Source organism: Xenopus laevis, chromosome 9_10L, assembly GCF_017654675.1.
Source record: "Xenopus laevis strain J_2021 chromosome 9_10L, Xenopus_laevis_v10.1, whole genome shotgun sequence".
Taxonomy (NCBI): Eukaryota; Metazoa; Chordata; class Amphibia; order Anura; family Pipidae; genus Xenopus; species Xenopus laevis.
Window position 1 is genome coordinate 86695889 of NC_054387.1, and position 14672 is coordinate 86710560.

Genomic DNA, 14672 nt, shown 5'->3' on the forward strand with positions numbered 1-14672 from the left:
AACCATGGCAGGACTACTGTAGCTGTAGCGAAGAGTTTTATGAAACAATCCTGTTTCTTACCCACTCACAAAACAACTGCCACCAACAAAAACCAATTGGTACGCTAACATCCTTGCACCTAGCATGTCGCATTCCCTTCAGCCATATATCTGAAGAAAATGTATAAGCACCAGTGGTGACCTTTTCATACTGTAGAGAATTCCAGCAATGTAGTTGCAAGCCTCTGGCAGTGAATTCATTCAAACAAGTCATCAATTGCTAGCTCAGTGCACTTCACAATAATGCAGAGCTCGAAAATTAGGCAGCCAAGTTCATATACCAATTAATGCTCCATAAGCGCATGTTTCAAAGGTTCCTTATTAGCCATCCTACTCTACAGGCTGCACATGAAGCAAGTGGTGTGAGATAACGTCTGAATTAGTTTATACAGTATATTATAAGGGGGTAGAAATAGATTTTTAGTCTGTAAAACACACGCATGGCAGCCAGTACAATGCAAGCAAGCAGCACAGAATGCCACAAGAATTAAAGAACAATTAAGAACGAAGCCTGACAGTCAAACTGTTCTTTGTTGCCAACCCAAATGCTATTTTGAGGTGCAGAACCTAATAAATCTAAAGCTATTGAAAAGCTAAAATACGAAGATTTACTTGGAAGGTGTTTAGGGTAGATCCATCAACAGCATTTGAGGGTGAACTTTCCTTTAAAAATTAAAGCAGGGCTTAAATAATACTTTCACCATTTGGAAACCATTTTGGAATAAATATAGGATTTGAGTGGGATAAGAGTTATTACCTGCAGAGTCTGCCGATGACATTTCTCCATTGATGCCATTCTCTTTACCAGCTGAATGAGAGGCCGGCAGATCCCGCTCCCCATATGCTCTTTCCTCTGCCTCTCTGAAGGGAATCCCATTGGAGCTGTGGACCATTCCCTCCCCTGCTCCCCCTTGTTCCTTCATATCTGTGGCATGTGGGAGAGGAGAGGCCTCGCTGAGCTGCCCAGGTGCCCAGTGGGTGGCCTTGGGCTCATCCTGCCTATTGTCCGTCATACTTCCTCGTCCACCAAAAAGGTAAGGTACCTGAAAGGTAACAAAAAGGTAAGGTAAAAAAAAACACAGGTAGCTTTTATATATAAACACTGACATTCATTTATATAGCTTAATATCAGACTGCCTACATTTGGCTAGGGCATCCAAGGCTGCTTGTGTCTGCTCCCTAAGTGCTATAGAAGGGAGGACTGAAAAGTAAATGCCAGTGCTTACCACAACATACAGCATTTCATTTGGATATCTGGAGTTATTATACAGAGGCAGTTTATGAACACTGTACTCCTGTACTCCATATTAAATGGTCCTTTAAATACAGAATATAAAAAATAGCTTCAAGCAAAAGTCTTGCATTATACATTATTTTATGACTTTCAATAAAGTATACTGTAATTGGATGACAAGGTATGGTGTCCATTTTAACAAATGATGGCAAACAAGCTGCACAGTGATGGTGATTTACTCCAGTTTAAAATGAAGCCTTTTGGGCTGTGCCATTGCCCTTTTTGAACCACATTCAACTGGCTTCACATTATGCTGCCCTTACCCTGTTCTGATGCCTGCTAAAAAGATCTTGAACCTGCAAAAGAGTCAGCTATTCAGTGCTTCATATGCAACTAATTTGCTATGGGCTTTCTAGGTTTCCACAAAAAAAAAAGCTACATGTAAAAACTACATAAAAAAATAATTGCCAACTCCTACCAAAGGCCTGAATCAATTCTACAATAGCAGAACGCACTGTACAAAGAACACTTTGCACGCTGCCAGACGGTCATTGGGTTTTTATTCAAATTCCTATTATTTCAGCATATTACTGTGGACATGAATATGTTTAGAGCCACCTAAGGCTAGACATGCTAGGTCATTCTCTGTACATTTACAGAAATCAGGCCAATTTTTCCATCCTGTTAATCGCTATTGCTGACTACTTGCTTCTGCTGAGCATATGACACCTGCATGGATGATCTCTCTGGGATGATACAGTAGGCTGCACATCACTGTATGTATTCTGCCTTAGCAAGGCTGCTGTCTGAACAATCAACATTCTCTCTGTCAACTGAATGTGTTCCAAATATACTGGAAAACCATGAATCTAGTCATTATTAATATGATAAAATAATACAGGTAGAACCCACAGAAGTGGGGCAGCAATAATCAGCAATATTTATTTTTTATATAAAAGTAGCCACAATGTACCTTAATAATTAGCAATGGGAGCACTTTTGTTTTCATTACTGAAACTCTATAAAGGCAGCTACGTATGTGCTTCCAGTATATAAATTATAGCTGACAATGCCAGATGCTGTAAATTTTGCAACTTACAGTTTACAGGAAAGATGTGATACCTTTAGTTCAACAGAAAGTAGTAGCTGAATTTTGAGATACAGCTGTAAAAACAATTAGGCTCATGTGTGCAAAGTGCAAAAAAGGATGCAACTGGCTATTTTCTTTTTAGCGCTTTGCCCACTGCATGTTCCATTGTGCAATTAGTCGCAGGCCTCTGTGCTCCATTTCGGAGTGCAGAGAGATCCAGACTGCACCCTGAATCCATTCAAGAGGTGCCTGCTCCATTCAAGCAGGCAAGGCAACGGAGGCACATACTGTAGGTGCCCCAACCCCTATCCACAAGGCATAGAGTAGCAGAAAGCAGGCAGTAAGGACAGGGCTGGTTATGCTGCCTGACACACTCATCATTGAGCACCATATTTTTTCTCAAAGGTGTTCTTGCTCTTGCCCCAACTCCTCCTGGGTCATCAATGGCCCCTAATGTCCTGCTTGTGCATATTCTGGAAGACCTAGTAAAGGCTACTGGGAAACAGATAAAAAAAAACCTGTCCTGACCTATACCATTTGTGCTACTAGTAGACACAAGCTGGGAATCACTAACTGTATCTAACTAGTAAAAGACATACCAGCAAGCAAATTACCTATTAGTAATGAAAACCACTGGGCAATCTGGTCACTCTGATTACTTTATCTTGATGGTTTCTCTTGGACACAAATTGGCAGAATACATGGAAATAAGTTTAACATTATTTATAACAACTTGTGAGGTTCATTTGTGACCACAGCAAAAGTTACAGATAGACATGAATACTGCATCTGAAATTACACTTTGCACACTGTACTAGTGGTCTTAAATGACCCTTAATAGCTCCAGAATCCCATCTGGAATTAAAGAGACTCACTTAGCTCTTTTACTTTTCATTACATGCTACAGTACTTTCATAATCTCCTATTAGTCCCAGCAACAGAAAATAAATACACAGGTATGCAACCTGTTATCCAGAATGCTTCAAACCTGGGGTCAGTGACGTAAGTAGAGTGCGCTCGGCATCCCAACAAAAAAATCTGGCCCAGCGCACTCAGATACCCCATCTGCCCGCCCACTTCCCGTCCTGCCTCTGCCCAATTCCTGTCCCTCCCCTAAGGGTCTTTCTGTAATTTGGATCACCAAACCTTAAGTCTGCTAAAATCACTTAAACAATAAATAAACCCAGTAGGCTGGTTTTGTTCCAATAAGGATTCCTTACAGCATAGTTTGGATCAAGTACAAGGTACTGTTTTATAATCACATAGAAAAAGGAAAATCATTTTTTTTTAAAAAAATATGAAATATTTGATTAAAATGGGGTCTATGGGAGATGACTTTCCTGTAATTTAAAGCTTTCTGGATAATAGTTCCTGGATAATTTCCATACCTGGGTAGAATTAAAAAAAATCAGGCAGAATGTGGTAAAAGAAGAATGTGGTTCAAGCCTGTATCACATTTTAAGTACAGATCCTGAGGTCCTTATTGCTTTATATATATAAAATATATATTATATATTGTATCCAATGATAAAGGTACCCCTGAAGGTCTCTTGGTATCTGCTAATAATCATTATTACTGCTAATAATCATTATTACTGCTAAAAATCACACTACAATCTTAAAATGCTTCAGGGAACTAAAAGTTTGTATTTGCCATAAAGTTACCAAAATATTTTCTGGTTTAGAAGAGAAGAGCTGTTTGGTAGCAATAAGACCTTTAATAAGATTTCATGCCTCGTTATATTTTGATTTCCTTTCGTTTCTGCAAATCGACATCATTGCAAAATACAGGTGTTTGTCTGCAAATGTTAGATGTTAAATAAAAATAAACAATTGCGAATTCATGAGATTGAATACTGGGTGACTCCCAGATTCACTCAATAGTTCACCAGGTAACTAGTTCAGGTGCTGAAATAAATTTAGTCCTTAAAACTTAACATTTAATTGTTATCATTAAAAACCGCACTCGCCGAATACGAACAAACACACACATAAATGAATCTCTGAGGCCGAAGTCTGAATGCCGCAGAGATACAGGGCTGTGCCCTTAAAAAACATGTAAACTCATTAAAACCACATAGGTGGATAGGTGATAAGTAAGGGTAGGCACTTTCGTTTAACTTCGCTCCCACTGGAGCGTGCATACAAAGTGAAAAAGTATCCAAAAAACCGCTCATTAGTAGCGCTCAAGTCAACTGTTAACTTTTCACAGTTGCTCCCTTAATGACAAATTTGGTTGAAAGTGCAACCACAAATAGTGCCCACTCCAAACCGCTGCCTCCCGCACCTCCCTTCCGTTTTGTTTAGGTGATCCCCAGAATTTCTACCTGGCTACGTAGGGAGCGGAAGGGAGCTGGTCTCCCACCGTCCACCTATGCACACCCGACGCGTTTCACCGGTAACGCCGGCTTCTTCAGGGGCATAGGTGGTTTGCGCGTGTTCTCAGTGCAGTATAAATAGGCTTCTAAGCCATTAGCTGTTGTGCGCGTACTTCCGCATACGTCATTCTGGTCATGTGACAAGTATGCGCCCATCAGGGAAGTATTACGTGTCGTCAGGAGATTCGTACTGCGCATGTGTAACTCATTTTGTTGCGCTAGAGCGTTCCCTGTGGTGTCAAAGATTATGACAATGCAGGGCTACATAATGTATCAATATAATTGTGTCCATTTGGTGACATTTGAAAGTATCGTAAGGTTACTTTTGAGGTAGGAAGTGGAGAAGTATATTTGCTACAATTGCCTCATATAGGATAAAAGGATAGGGGTTTCTGATTAATTCAGATTATCTTGGAGCTCGTAGCTATATCAATTAAATTCTGTTTCAGTGAGAAAAAGTTTTAAACAATATACTAAATCAAATTAAATAGGGAAAACTTAGATTTAATTAGATTGATGATATTACAAAAAAGGACTGAATGTGAACCCTTCATTGAGGCCCACAGGTGTTTTGCTATTAAGCCAGTATATCCATTGGGCTTCACGTTGTAGTAATTTTCTGTCAATGTCACCTATTCTTGTGGTGGACATAATGTGGTCGACTGCAATGAATTTCATCACATTACAGTCACCTTTATGGTGATCATTGATATGATTGGCAATGGAGGTATTTCTTTTATTTTTAACATCTCCCACGTGTTCCATGATACGCCTCCTGAATTCCCTCTTTGTCTTGCCAACGTATCTCTTGCCACATTTGCACTCCATAACGTATATGACGCCGGTGGTTTTACAATTAATGAAGTGTTTGATGGAGAATTCTTTAATGTCTAGGCGGCCAATAAACGTAGTTCTTTTAGAAACGAACGGGCATGCTACACAGTTCCCACATTTGTGGCATCCCTTAGTGTTGTGTGAAAGCCAGGTCTTTTTCGTAGAGCTGGTATAATGACTGTGTATCAATCTGTCATGTAGATTTTTACTACGTCTATAAGTGATCAGCGGTTTTTCACCAATAATTTTTTGAAGATCCGAGTCCTGTCTAAATGTTAGATGTTGTAGTAATCATATCAGTTCATTCAAACTGCCTACAAAATGCTTATTTCATAGTTCGGTGATTCGGATTCTGCAGTACTGTCTAGATGTCAATTATATATTTAAAGGAGAACTAAACCCTAAAAATGAATAGGGCTAAAAATACCATGTTTTAACTTTCCTTGTCCTTTAAGGGCCAGTAACACCAGCCAATGTGAAAGTTGTAAATGCACATAATGTTTAGACTGAATTCGTTATATTATATCTAGAAAGCAAGAATGAATTTAGAAAGACCTGTAACCAACTGTACCTAGCAGGGCTTTAGGGTAATTCATGAGCATGTATTATCTAAGGTTTTACTGAATATAAATGAATAGCAGAGAGATTTTAAATCAAAACTGTAGTAATTCACTACAGGGCAACATTTTATAACCAATACTCTAGCCAGACAAAGCATTACCTAGCACCACATGGTTCAATACAGCATTATCCAAAGTTGTAAATAGCACAAAATACAGGACCACTCAGAAAAAGTATCTCATGCAAAACTGGCAAAGCTCTTCGTTAACATACAGTAAAAAAAAACATTTGCTGTGAAAAGGCTGTACTTATGGACGGGACATGTTATCCAAAATGCTTGGGAGCTGGGACTTTCCCAACAAGGTATCTTTCCATAATTTGGATCACCATACCTACTGAAAAAAATAATTTATACCACAATTAAACCATAAGATAAATTAATATTAATTATATATCAAGTACAAGGTACTGTTATTATTTCAAAAAATAAATAGGAAAGGAAGTAATTCATTTATTAAAATGGAGTCTATTGGAGATGGCCTTCCTGTAATTTGGAGCTTTCTGGATAACTGGTTTCTGGATAACAGATCCTATTCCTGCATACCCCCTGCTGTTTTACTCCAGAAAAAAGGACAAATAGAATGGATTTGGTGGGTTGGAGGCATAGGCAAAACTGTCCTATTTCATTGCATGAGAATCATACATGAGAATAATTTAAATTGTTTCAATTATTTGTCCTTGTAATAATAAAACAGAACCTTGTATCATAACTAAACTAGCATAAATCCATATTGGTGGTAAACAGATTTGTTTATTTAAATGTTTTCTAATCCAACATAAGGCATGATGATCCAAACTTCAGTTAAAAATGATTATCCAGAAAATCTCAGGTTGCAAGCATACAGGAAAATAGATCCTATTCCACCTGGCATATATTGAATATCTTTAATTGGCATGCTACATACTAGCAACTTTCTTATGAATACAAAGACAAACATTGTTGCATTACTGCTATTTTGGGTCATCCACTAGATGCTACCCATTCTTAATGCATAGTCTTTGCTATTACCTATGGCTAAAGTGTGAATGGTCGGAAGTGATGTCTGGGTCTATAAATTGACGGGGTCGGAAGTCGGCAGTGTGAGCCCATGACCCGAAGATTTTTTGCGATAGCTGTCCCGAACCCGCCCAACCCAACGGGTTTCAGGCCGGCCCGCACATCATTAATGCCCATGTACTCAGATTTAAAGAATGTGAGACAATAAAGCTAATAACTGCAACATTTTAACACTCATACAAGTTAACACTGTAACAAAGTGAAAAATATGATCAATAATGCATTGCTATAATATAGGGCAGACTGGGTGAGTCATGTTTCTTAGTAACAGTGTAACTTTAGGTTCTTATACAACTAAACCAAGATGTGGGGTTGTAACTCTGATTTCTACATTGATAATAAGAGATAAACGGTTAAGGCTTGGCATGATAACTGCAATGCAGTATTTCAGTTCTGCAGTGAGACCTTGTTAAATGCAGCAACTGGAAAACAACAAGAGAAGCTAATAATGCACTTAAGTCCTTCCCCCTGGGTAAGCCTTCTTCATATTAATTTGACTCTGAGGGTAAAAATTCACCAGCTGGGAACCAAGGAGAAAGAAAAATAACAGTAGTCCAATGGTGCCCAAACTGCAGGGCTGGCTCCTCTTAGGCAGCTCAGTGCAGTGGATAGGGGCAGCCTGTAGGCTACTAATTGTGACATTTGGGGAGTCATTTACTAAAACTCAAATTTATCCCATATTTTAATTAAACCAAGCTTGACCAAACTCCCATCCACGATTTTATCTTATTTCTCAATAAAATAACTCAAAAGATTCGGGTCGTGAAAAAATTCAGTAAAATCAAGCCAAAACTCAAATCGTAGAAATTTTTCAGATTTGACTCCCAAATCACTAGTTTTTTACATTTTATCATCCGAAAACCCCAAATTTTTGGATTATAGATGAAACCCAGAGCAGATCTCGATATCATTAAATTATAAAAGTGACTTCTGCCATTGACTTCTCACTAGGTTTGAGATGGCGGATTTTTTTCCCCCTCTAAAAAATTCGAGGTTTTGCCCAAAAAACCTGGGCCAGAAAAAATCGAGGTTTAGTAAATAACGCCCTTGGAGTTGACATTTTCAGAGATACTGAAAATCTCTGCTGTAGTTTGCCAGAAAGAAAAAGCTGATTCAAAAATAAAGATATAATGCAGTACGAATAGCTATAAAAAAACATTTTTCGGCAGACTAGTAAATACTTGCACTGCTGTGGAACTTTTTCATTCCCAGCCTACAGACATACTACTATTTAATGACTAAAATATAAAGGCCTAATACTCTCTCCATCGTGACCTGAATCACTTAGAGGCTTTAATATGGAAATTGTCTTATATGGGCAAGCTACATGATTGGATTCTTTCATACGGGAAAGCAGTATAGTAAAGGAAAGTAGTATACAGACATTTGTATAATTGGTTCATTTTATTTGGTTAGGTTATCTGTTCTTGTCAAGGAACTAGAAAGATACAGAATACAGCATTACCAGAATAAAGCATTTACAGATTTGCTTTTTCTTAATAGTACTTACTGATATCAAAGCCAGCATTAATCCTTATAGAAAACACATTCAGTTTTTTTATTTTAAATATTTATATCATAGTAGCTTTATGGCATGGCACCCAACATTAATGGAAAAAACCTTCTCCAAAAAACCCCTGGTCCCAAGCATTCTGGATAACAGATACCATACCAGTATTGTATAAAAAATACATAAACTTTATTTCCCTTGCTTCTTTAATTCTAGATTTTCCTGCGTTTGCACTTCATATACTCAACATCGAATTATCAAATCAAATTGAATTATTTAAAAAAGTATTTAAAAATCGAAATGATATGGCCAATGGTCTGATGCAAAAAGCTTACCTGGTAACTGTCAGTCTACTTCTTTAATAAGCTCTTGTAATGTCAGATGTCAGAGAAATATTACCTGCAGAAAATAAAGGATAACAGTATGTTTTAGTACTCTACTGTATTGATTTGCTAACTTTAATACCTTATGACATCAGATTAGAACCTGTAACTTTAATACTTTGTGACATCAGATGAGAAGCTTTCCGATAGAATATGCCTTGCTGTGCTTAATAGGCAAAACACCAAGAATGCTGACCTTATAAATATCTGGACAACACAGGTCTATCATTTTCTTTGAAAACTTGATGATTGTTCTGGACAGAGGATAACATCTTTGGCAATATGTACAATGCTTATATAGTACAACCAAGATAAAATGTTTCTTAGATTTCAAGAACGATCATCAAGTTTAGCCATATGTACAATGCTTATATTACAATATCCAATATTGGTTGTACTATAATCATTGTTCATATGGCTAAAGATGTGTTTATTATTACTTGTATTCATTCATTTTGAACTGCTTTTTACATTTTACAGAGTTAACAAGGTTGAGAATAAGGGCAGGACTACACGGCCGATTCCGCCGCGCTGCTCAAAATCGCAGGCGTCACGTCGGATGGGACGGAAATAAGGTAAGTAATTCAATTGTCACTCTTAATTCTGATGAATTAGGATATTTGTAATTATCAGGTATGTTCAGCTTTTACTTTGTCATTTGCAGACAAACAACAGGAGAGCTCAATTTGGACATTACTATATTAAAAACATTGTTTTTATAAGCCCCATTGAAGGTCAAACAATAACTGAATCAGAGGAAACAATATATTGTAAAACTAGAATATTAATGACCATGTATTAATTAAGTAAATAGTATTAAATATAACCTGCAAAGTGCTCCTGGTTCTTTGTTGACATGTCTCCCAAATAAATAGATATATTGATTACCACATATCCGAAGACCTATTTAGAACTTCATTCTCAATACAAAGGCTCCAATTAACAAAAGCAAGTAATCACCTGGGATCAATTAAATATTTCTCGTTGCTGTTTAGAAGGAGAAGATAAATGTTTGCATTTGCCTTTGTTATTCATTGACCCCTCATTAAACGAATGAGTACAGAAAATGTGTATTATTTATCAAACAAAGAAAAATTGAATTGAATTGTACTAATCGAATTAATATCGCATTTGATCGAATTTGATTCAATGTTTTTCCCAAAAAAACTTAGATTTTTCAAAGTCCACCAATTGACTTCAAATGGGTTATAGGAGGTCCCCCATAGGCTAAAACAGCAATTCGGAAGGTTTTAGATGGCGAATGGTCTAATTTGGGCAACAAACGGGAGTGGGGGTGGGGGGTTTGCGCCGACTAGGTTTCCTTCCCCTTTAAGTCATTATTACACAAGAGTTCTGAGCAGATAGCTTTGTTTCAATGTAAAGTGGTGTTGGTTTACATTGAAAAAGATTTTCAGAAAAATAAAAAAGGCAATATATAATGTTAATGAGAACAGGGAAAAAAATGCTAGTGACTTTAGTAATACTTTGACCTTGGGCTTGGGATCACTTTCCATTTTGCACCATCCATTCTTCATTCTATTTTTTACACAATGCCCAGACCCTGCTGATAAAAAGCAGCCACGCAGAATGATGCTACCATTACCATACTATTTTTTTATATATTTTAAAAAATAGTTTAATTTTGCCAGTAGCTGCTCAGTTTGCCACATCTGTGAATTTCCAAACGTTACAATATGATGCAGAAGTTGATCCAGTATGAGTTATATCTCTCACTGAGCATGCTCCTCAGAGTAGGTCAAATAGTAATAGACAGAAATGATGCGTAACTTGCTAAAAGTATTCATAAAAAGTAATTTGCAGTTCACCCTTTGAAAATGTTTTTTTTAAGGTGAACCTTGTTTCATGAAACAACAACTAAAAAACACACACCCTGGATCAAACTATTAGAAAAGCAATAAATTGGCACACAACATTTGGTTAAATATATCAAGCCTATATGCCCCATAGCTAAAAACCACATGACTCTCCTTAGATCTCATTTCAGTGTTCATATTTTGCTATTTACACAAGTCACATTTAGTAGCAGTAGAATGCAAATAACACTGGCAGTTATTTTAGATAAACATAACATGGCTATTCACTGTCCAGGGTGCTGGAAGCTAACAGTATAGAATACAGTAGATCATATATATGTGTGTAGCTTTCATACAAGGTCACTAATCGATACATGGCATGATCTAACATCATAATATATAATGTATTGTTTGGCATTTTTGCAACATTAATGCAGGATCCTTTTAGAAATAAGTGACATTAAGACAACCTTTATTTATGGCATAGTGCATAACTTTAGGGGAAGGGGCATGTCTGCCTTGGAACACCATGATGAATTGAGCCTCCATGAGATTTCAATAGAACTTCCACCAAACAATGTTGCTGCATTAAAAGAGAATATGCATTTGTAAACAATGTTTCTAAAATATGTATCAATTCCATTTTTAGAATGTTAATTGTAAAAATAATTTCTATTGAAGGCAGTACCTGCCTGCATTAGTGTGAAAGAAGCATGAAGGAGAAATTACTTTTGCTATATTGCTTGAAAAGTCAGAAAGACATTGGAATTACATTTACAAATACCTTTGACAAGCATGAAACACTTAAAAATAATATATATATATATATATATTTATTTTTTTATTTTATTTTTTATGTAGAGATAAACTTAAACTAATTTCCAGAATAAAATAAAAGGTTCCTTAGAGACTACACACAAGGTCTTGCCCTAAACTAAAACTAAAATTAAATAAAACCTAATAAATCACTGCCCATAGAAAGTTTGACCAAAATTCCTAGTTCCCTATGGGAACACCAATGGGGCAAAATGTTGTAAACTACAGCTAATTCGACCATATTCGACCTTGAATAATATATATCACTCAAAGAGCTATTAAGGGTTACACATTTCTGACCCCCAGAGACATTTTTAAGTATAAATTAACTTCAACACTTTGGGAATTGAACAGCGGTCATTGTGCATAGAATTACACATAATTCCTATTACATCTGGCTAATTCCCCTTCAAATTGAATCTAAAATTATCAGACTCACAATGCACTCTTTCTTTTGTGCTTAGGTACATATGATGGGCAGTGCTTTGAATTGACCATAAAGACCTTTGCAACAAGAAGCTGTAAGCTTGTTAAGAAAATCCTGTTAACTGCTAAATTCTCTCAAGGCTATAGTTCCATATTATAGTGACCTCGTTTAGGTACTTAACTAGGTATTGGTTCAATTTTTATTGATGAACACCACATGGGGGTTATTTACTAAAATCCAAATGTATCTTATATTTTATTTAAAAAAGGCCAAGATCAAACTCCCATACCTGATTTTATCTTATTTATTAATAAAAAACTTGATTTAACCGGATTGTGGAAAAACGCAATAAAATCGAGCAAAAACTCGAATAGTACTAAATGTTCAGGCTTTTTTCCTGAATCACTCAAATTTTTGTGAGTTTTTGCCCGAAAAAGTCAGATATTCGGGCTAAACCCAGCGCAGACCACAAAAACCGAGATAGGTGCCTCTCCCTTTGACTTATACAGAACCTCAACAGGTCTGAGACAGCAGATTTTCGGATTTGGGCTTTTTGCAGCTTCGGAGTATAATAAATCTCCAAAATTCAAGTTTTTGGCAATGAAAAAGCTTGATCACAAAAATTTGAGGTTTATTAAATATCCACCATAGTGTGCCACACTACGAACAAATAAAATAGTGACATTAGCCCTTTAAGGGAAAAATAAAATAATGATGTTACAGCTACAGTAGCTGACAAAATTTCCTGCAATCTGTACTTAGAGCCAAGGTCGTGCAGATTTTGATTGGTAGTGGGTCCTTTTGAACTGTACATAATGCTTTGACTCTGCATCTTCATCAAAGAAGATTTTTTTACAGTGCAAACATTTGTTCCTATATATATATTTGTATTAATTATATTCGCTCATTGATTTCCTAAAAGGGTAAGTCTATCAGCACAAATAAAGAGGCTATGAATGTGTGTATATTGCAGAAATGGAAGATGGGTGTATGCAGACTATGGGGCAAATTCCCTAACCAGCAAAAATTCGCCAGTGACGGCTTCGCATTCATTGCAACACTTCACCAGGCGTAAATTCGCTAGCACAACTCTAATTCACTTAAAGTGCGAAGTTGCGTCCAGGACGTGAACGCTGGTGAATTTTCGCTATCGTTACTTCAGCAATCAAAGCGAAGATGCACTAGCGTTGCCTAATTTGCATACGACGGGAAATAATAAAGTTACATGGACGTATATGTTGCAGCAAATACGTTACATTACACAAGTCCAGGGAACCTTAATAAATTAAATGGTTATAATGCCCTACACATGAGCCCACTGTATAGTTTATGTTCCATATGTTAGAACCCGGTTACCCAAAAACATGTTTACGGACCTTTGCAGGCTATTTCTATAAAAAGGAAAAGACGCCAGCGTTTTTTGGGACTTAGAAAAATTTTGCACTAAAAATTTAGGAAGTCCTATGCACTCCATTGCACTTTGCCTGTTCTAAGCTGGCGAAGGCAAGTCTGGCGAATTAGGTAATGTTCAGTAAAATCTGCATCTTACTGAATTTGCAGAGTTATGTCAACTCGCCAGAGCAAAAATTCTCCTGGCGTCTCCTTCGCTAGCGAAGTGTCGCCTGCGGCCATTACAAAATCGGCAAAGTTTCGAAATGACGTCACGCTGGCAAATTTTCGCCAGCGTTAGTCACTTCAGCCTTTAGGCAATCTGCCCCCAAAGTCCTATAGACCATGCTGTAGCATGACTTACAATGCAGTGCAGTCTTTACTCAAACAGTACCCAGAACTAATATAGAAGACTACGTACTGCAGAGACATATTTTGGCCTAAGGGATCAACTATACCTTATTACAAGTCACATGAAGGTCCTTTAATAATGACTCTTTAATTATAATACAGTACTATAGAACTAAACTACTGTGTTGTTTCAGCAGCTTTCACTGGACAGCTCCTTTTCCCTGTGCTCCAAACAGTATCAGTCTGCAATACATCTCGTCTTTACCCTGGCCACATGCCTTGTAGAATGACAAAGTTCTCTGTAATTATACCCATTTTCTTCTCCAAAGGTATAATTACTAGCTGTGTGTGTCACATAAGTAAGCCCACACCCACTTGCCTTCACAACATTTAACCTGAAAAAAGCTATGAGAACCAGACATGGACCAGGATTTGTTACTATCTAGTGTTCTGCTTTTAGTAGTTTGCCTTTGAGTAGGCAATTGCATGTGGAGGACATTTCTTGGCTGAAGAGAACAAAAGAAAGTAATATTTTATCTGACATCAGATGGTTGCTAATGTTGACAATCCATAAGTACGGTTGATTTACCTAAAAGAATTGAGAAGTAGCAAGTTTCTAAATCTTCTTTCCCTCTCAATGAAACCCATCCCGTCCCAAGTCAGAATAATGAAACAAAAGCCATGGATGGCCCAAAGATATCTCAGCCTCAACTATTTATGGGCTATTGT

At 37.0% G+C, this 14672-nt stretch overlaps 1 protein-coding gene across 10 annotated transcripts in view; it reads right to left on the reverse strand.

Annotated features, from left to right (window-relative positions):
* Positions 1–14672, reverse strand: part of map2.L (microtubule associated protein 2 L homeolog) — a 138916-nt gene that overhangs the window by 51334 nt on the left and 72910 nt on the right. For all 10 annotated transcript variants that reach the window (XM_041577170.1, XM_041577171.1, XM_041577172.1 and 7 more), the window contains 2 exons: positions 9099–9162; positions 797–1082 (listed from right to left, as the gene is read on the reverse strand). In XM_041577170.1, coding sequence (XP_041433104.1) covers positions 797–1052 — 256 coding nt within the window. In that variant the 5' untranslated portion in view covers positions 1053–1082; positions 9099–9162. The remainder of the gene's footprint in view (positions 1–796; positions 1083–9098; positions 9163–14672) is intronic.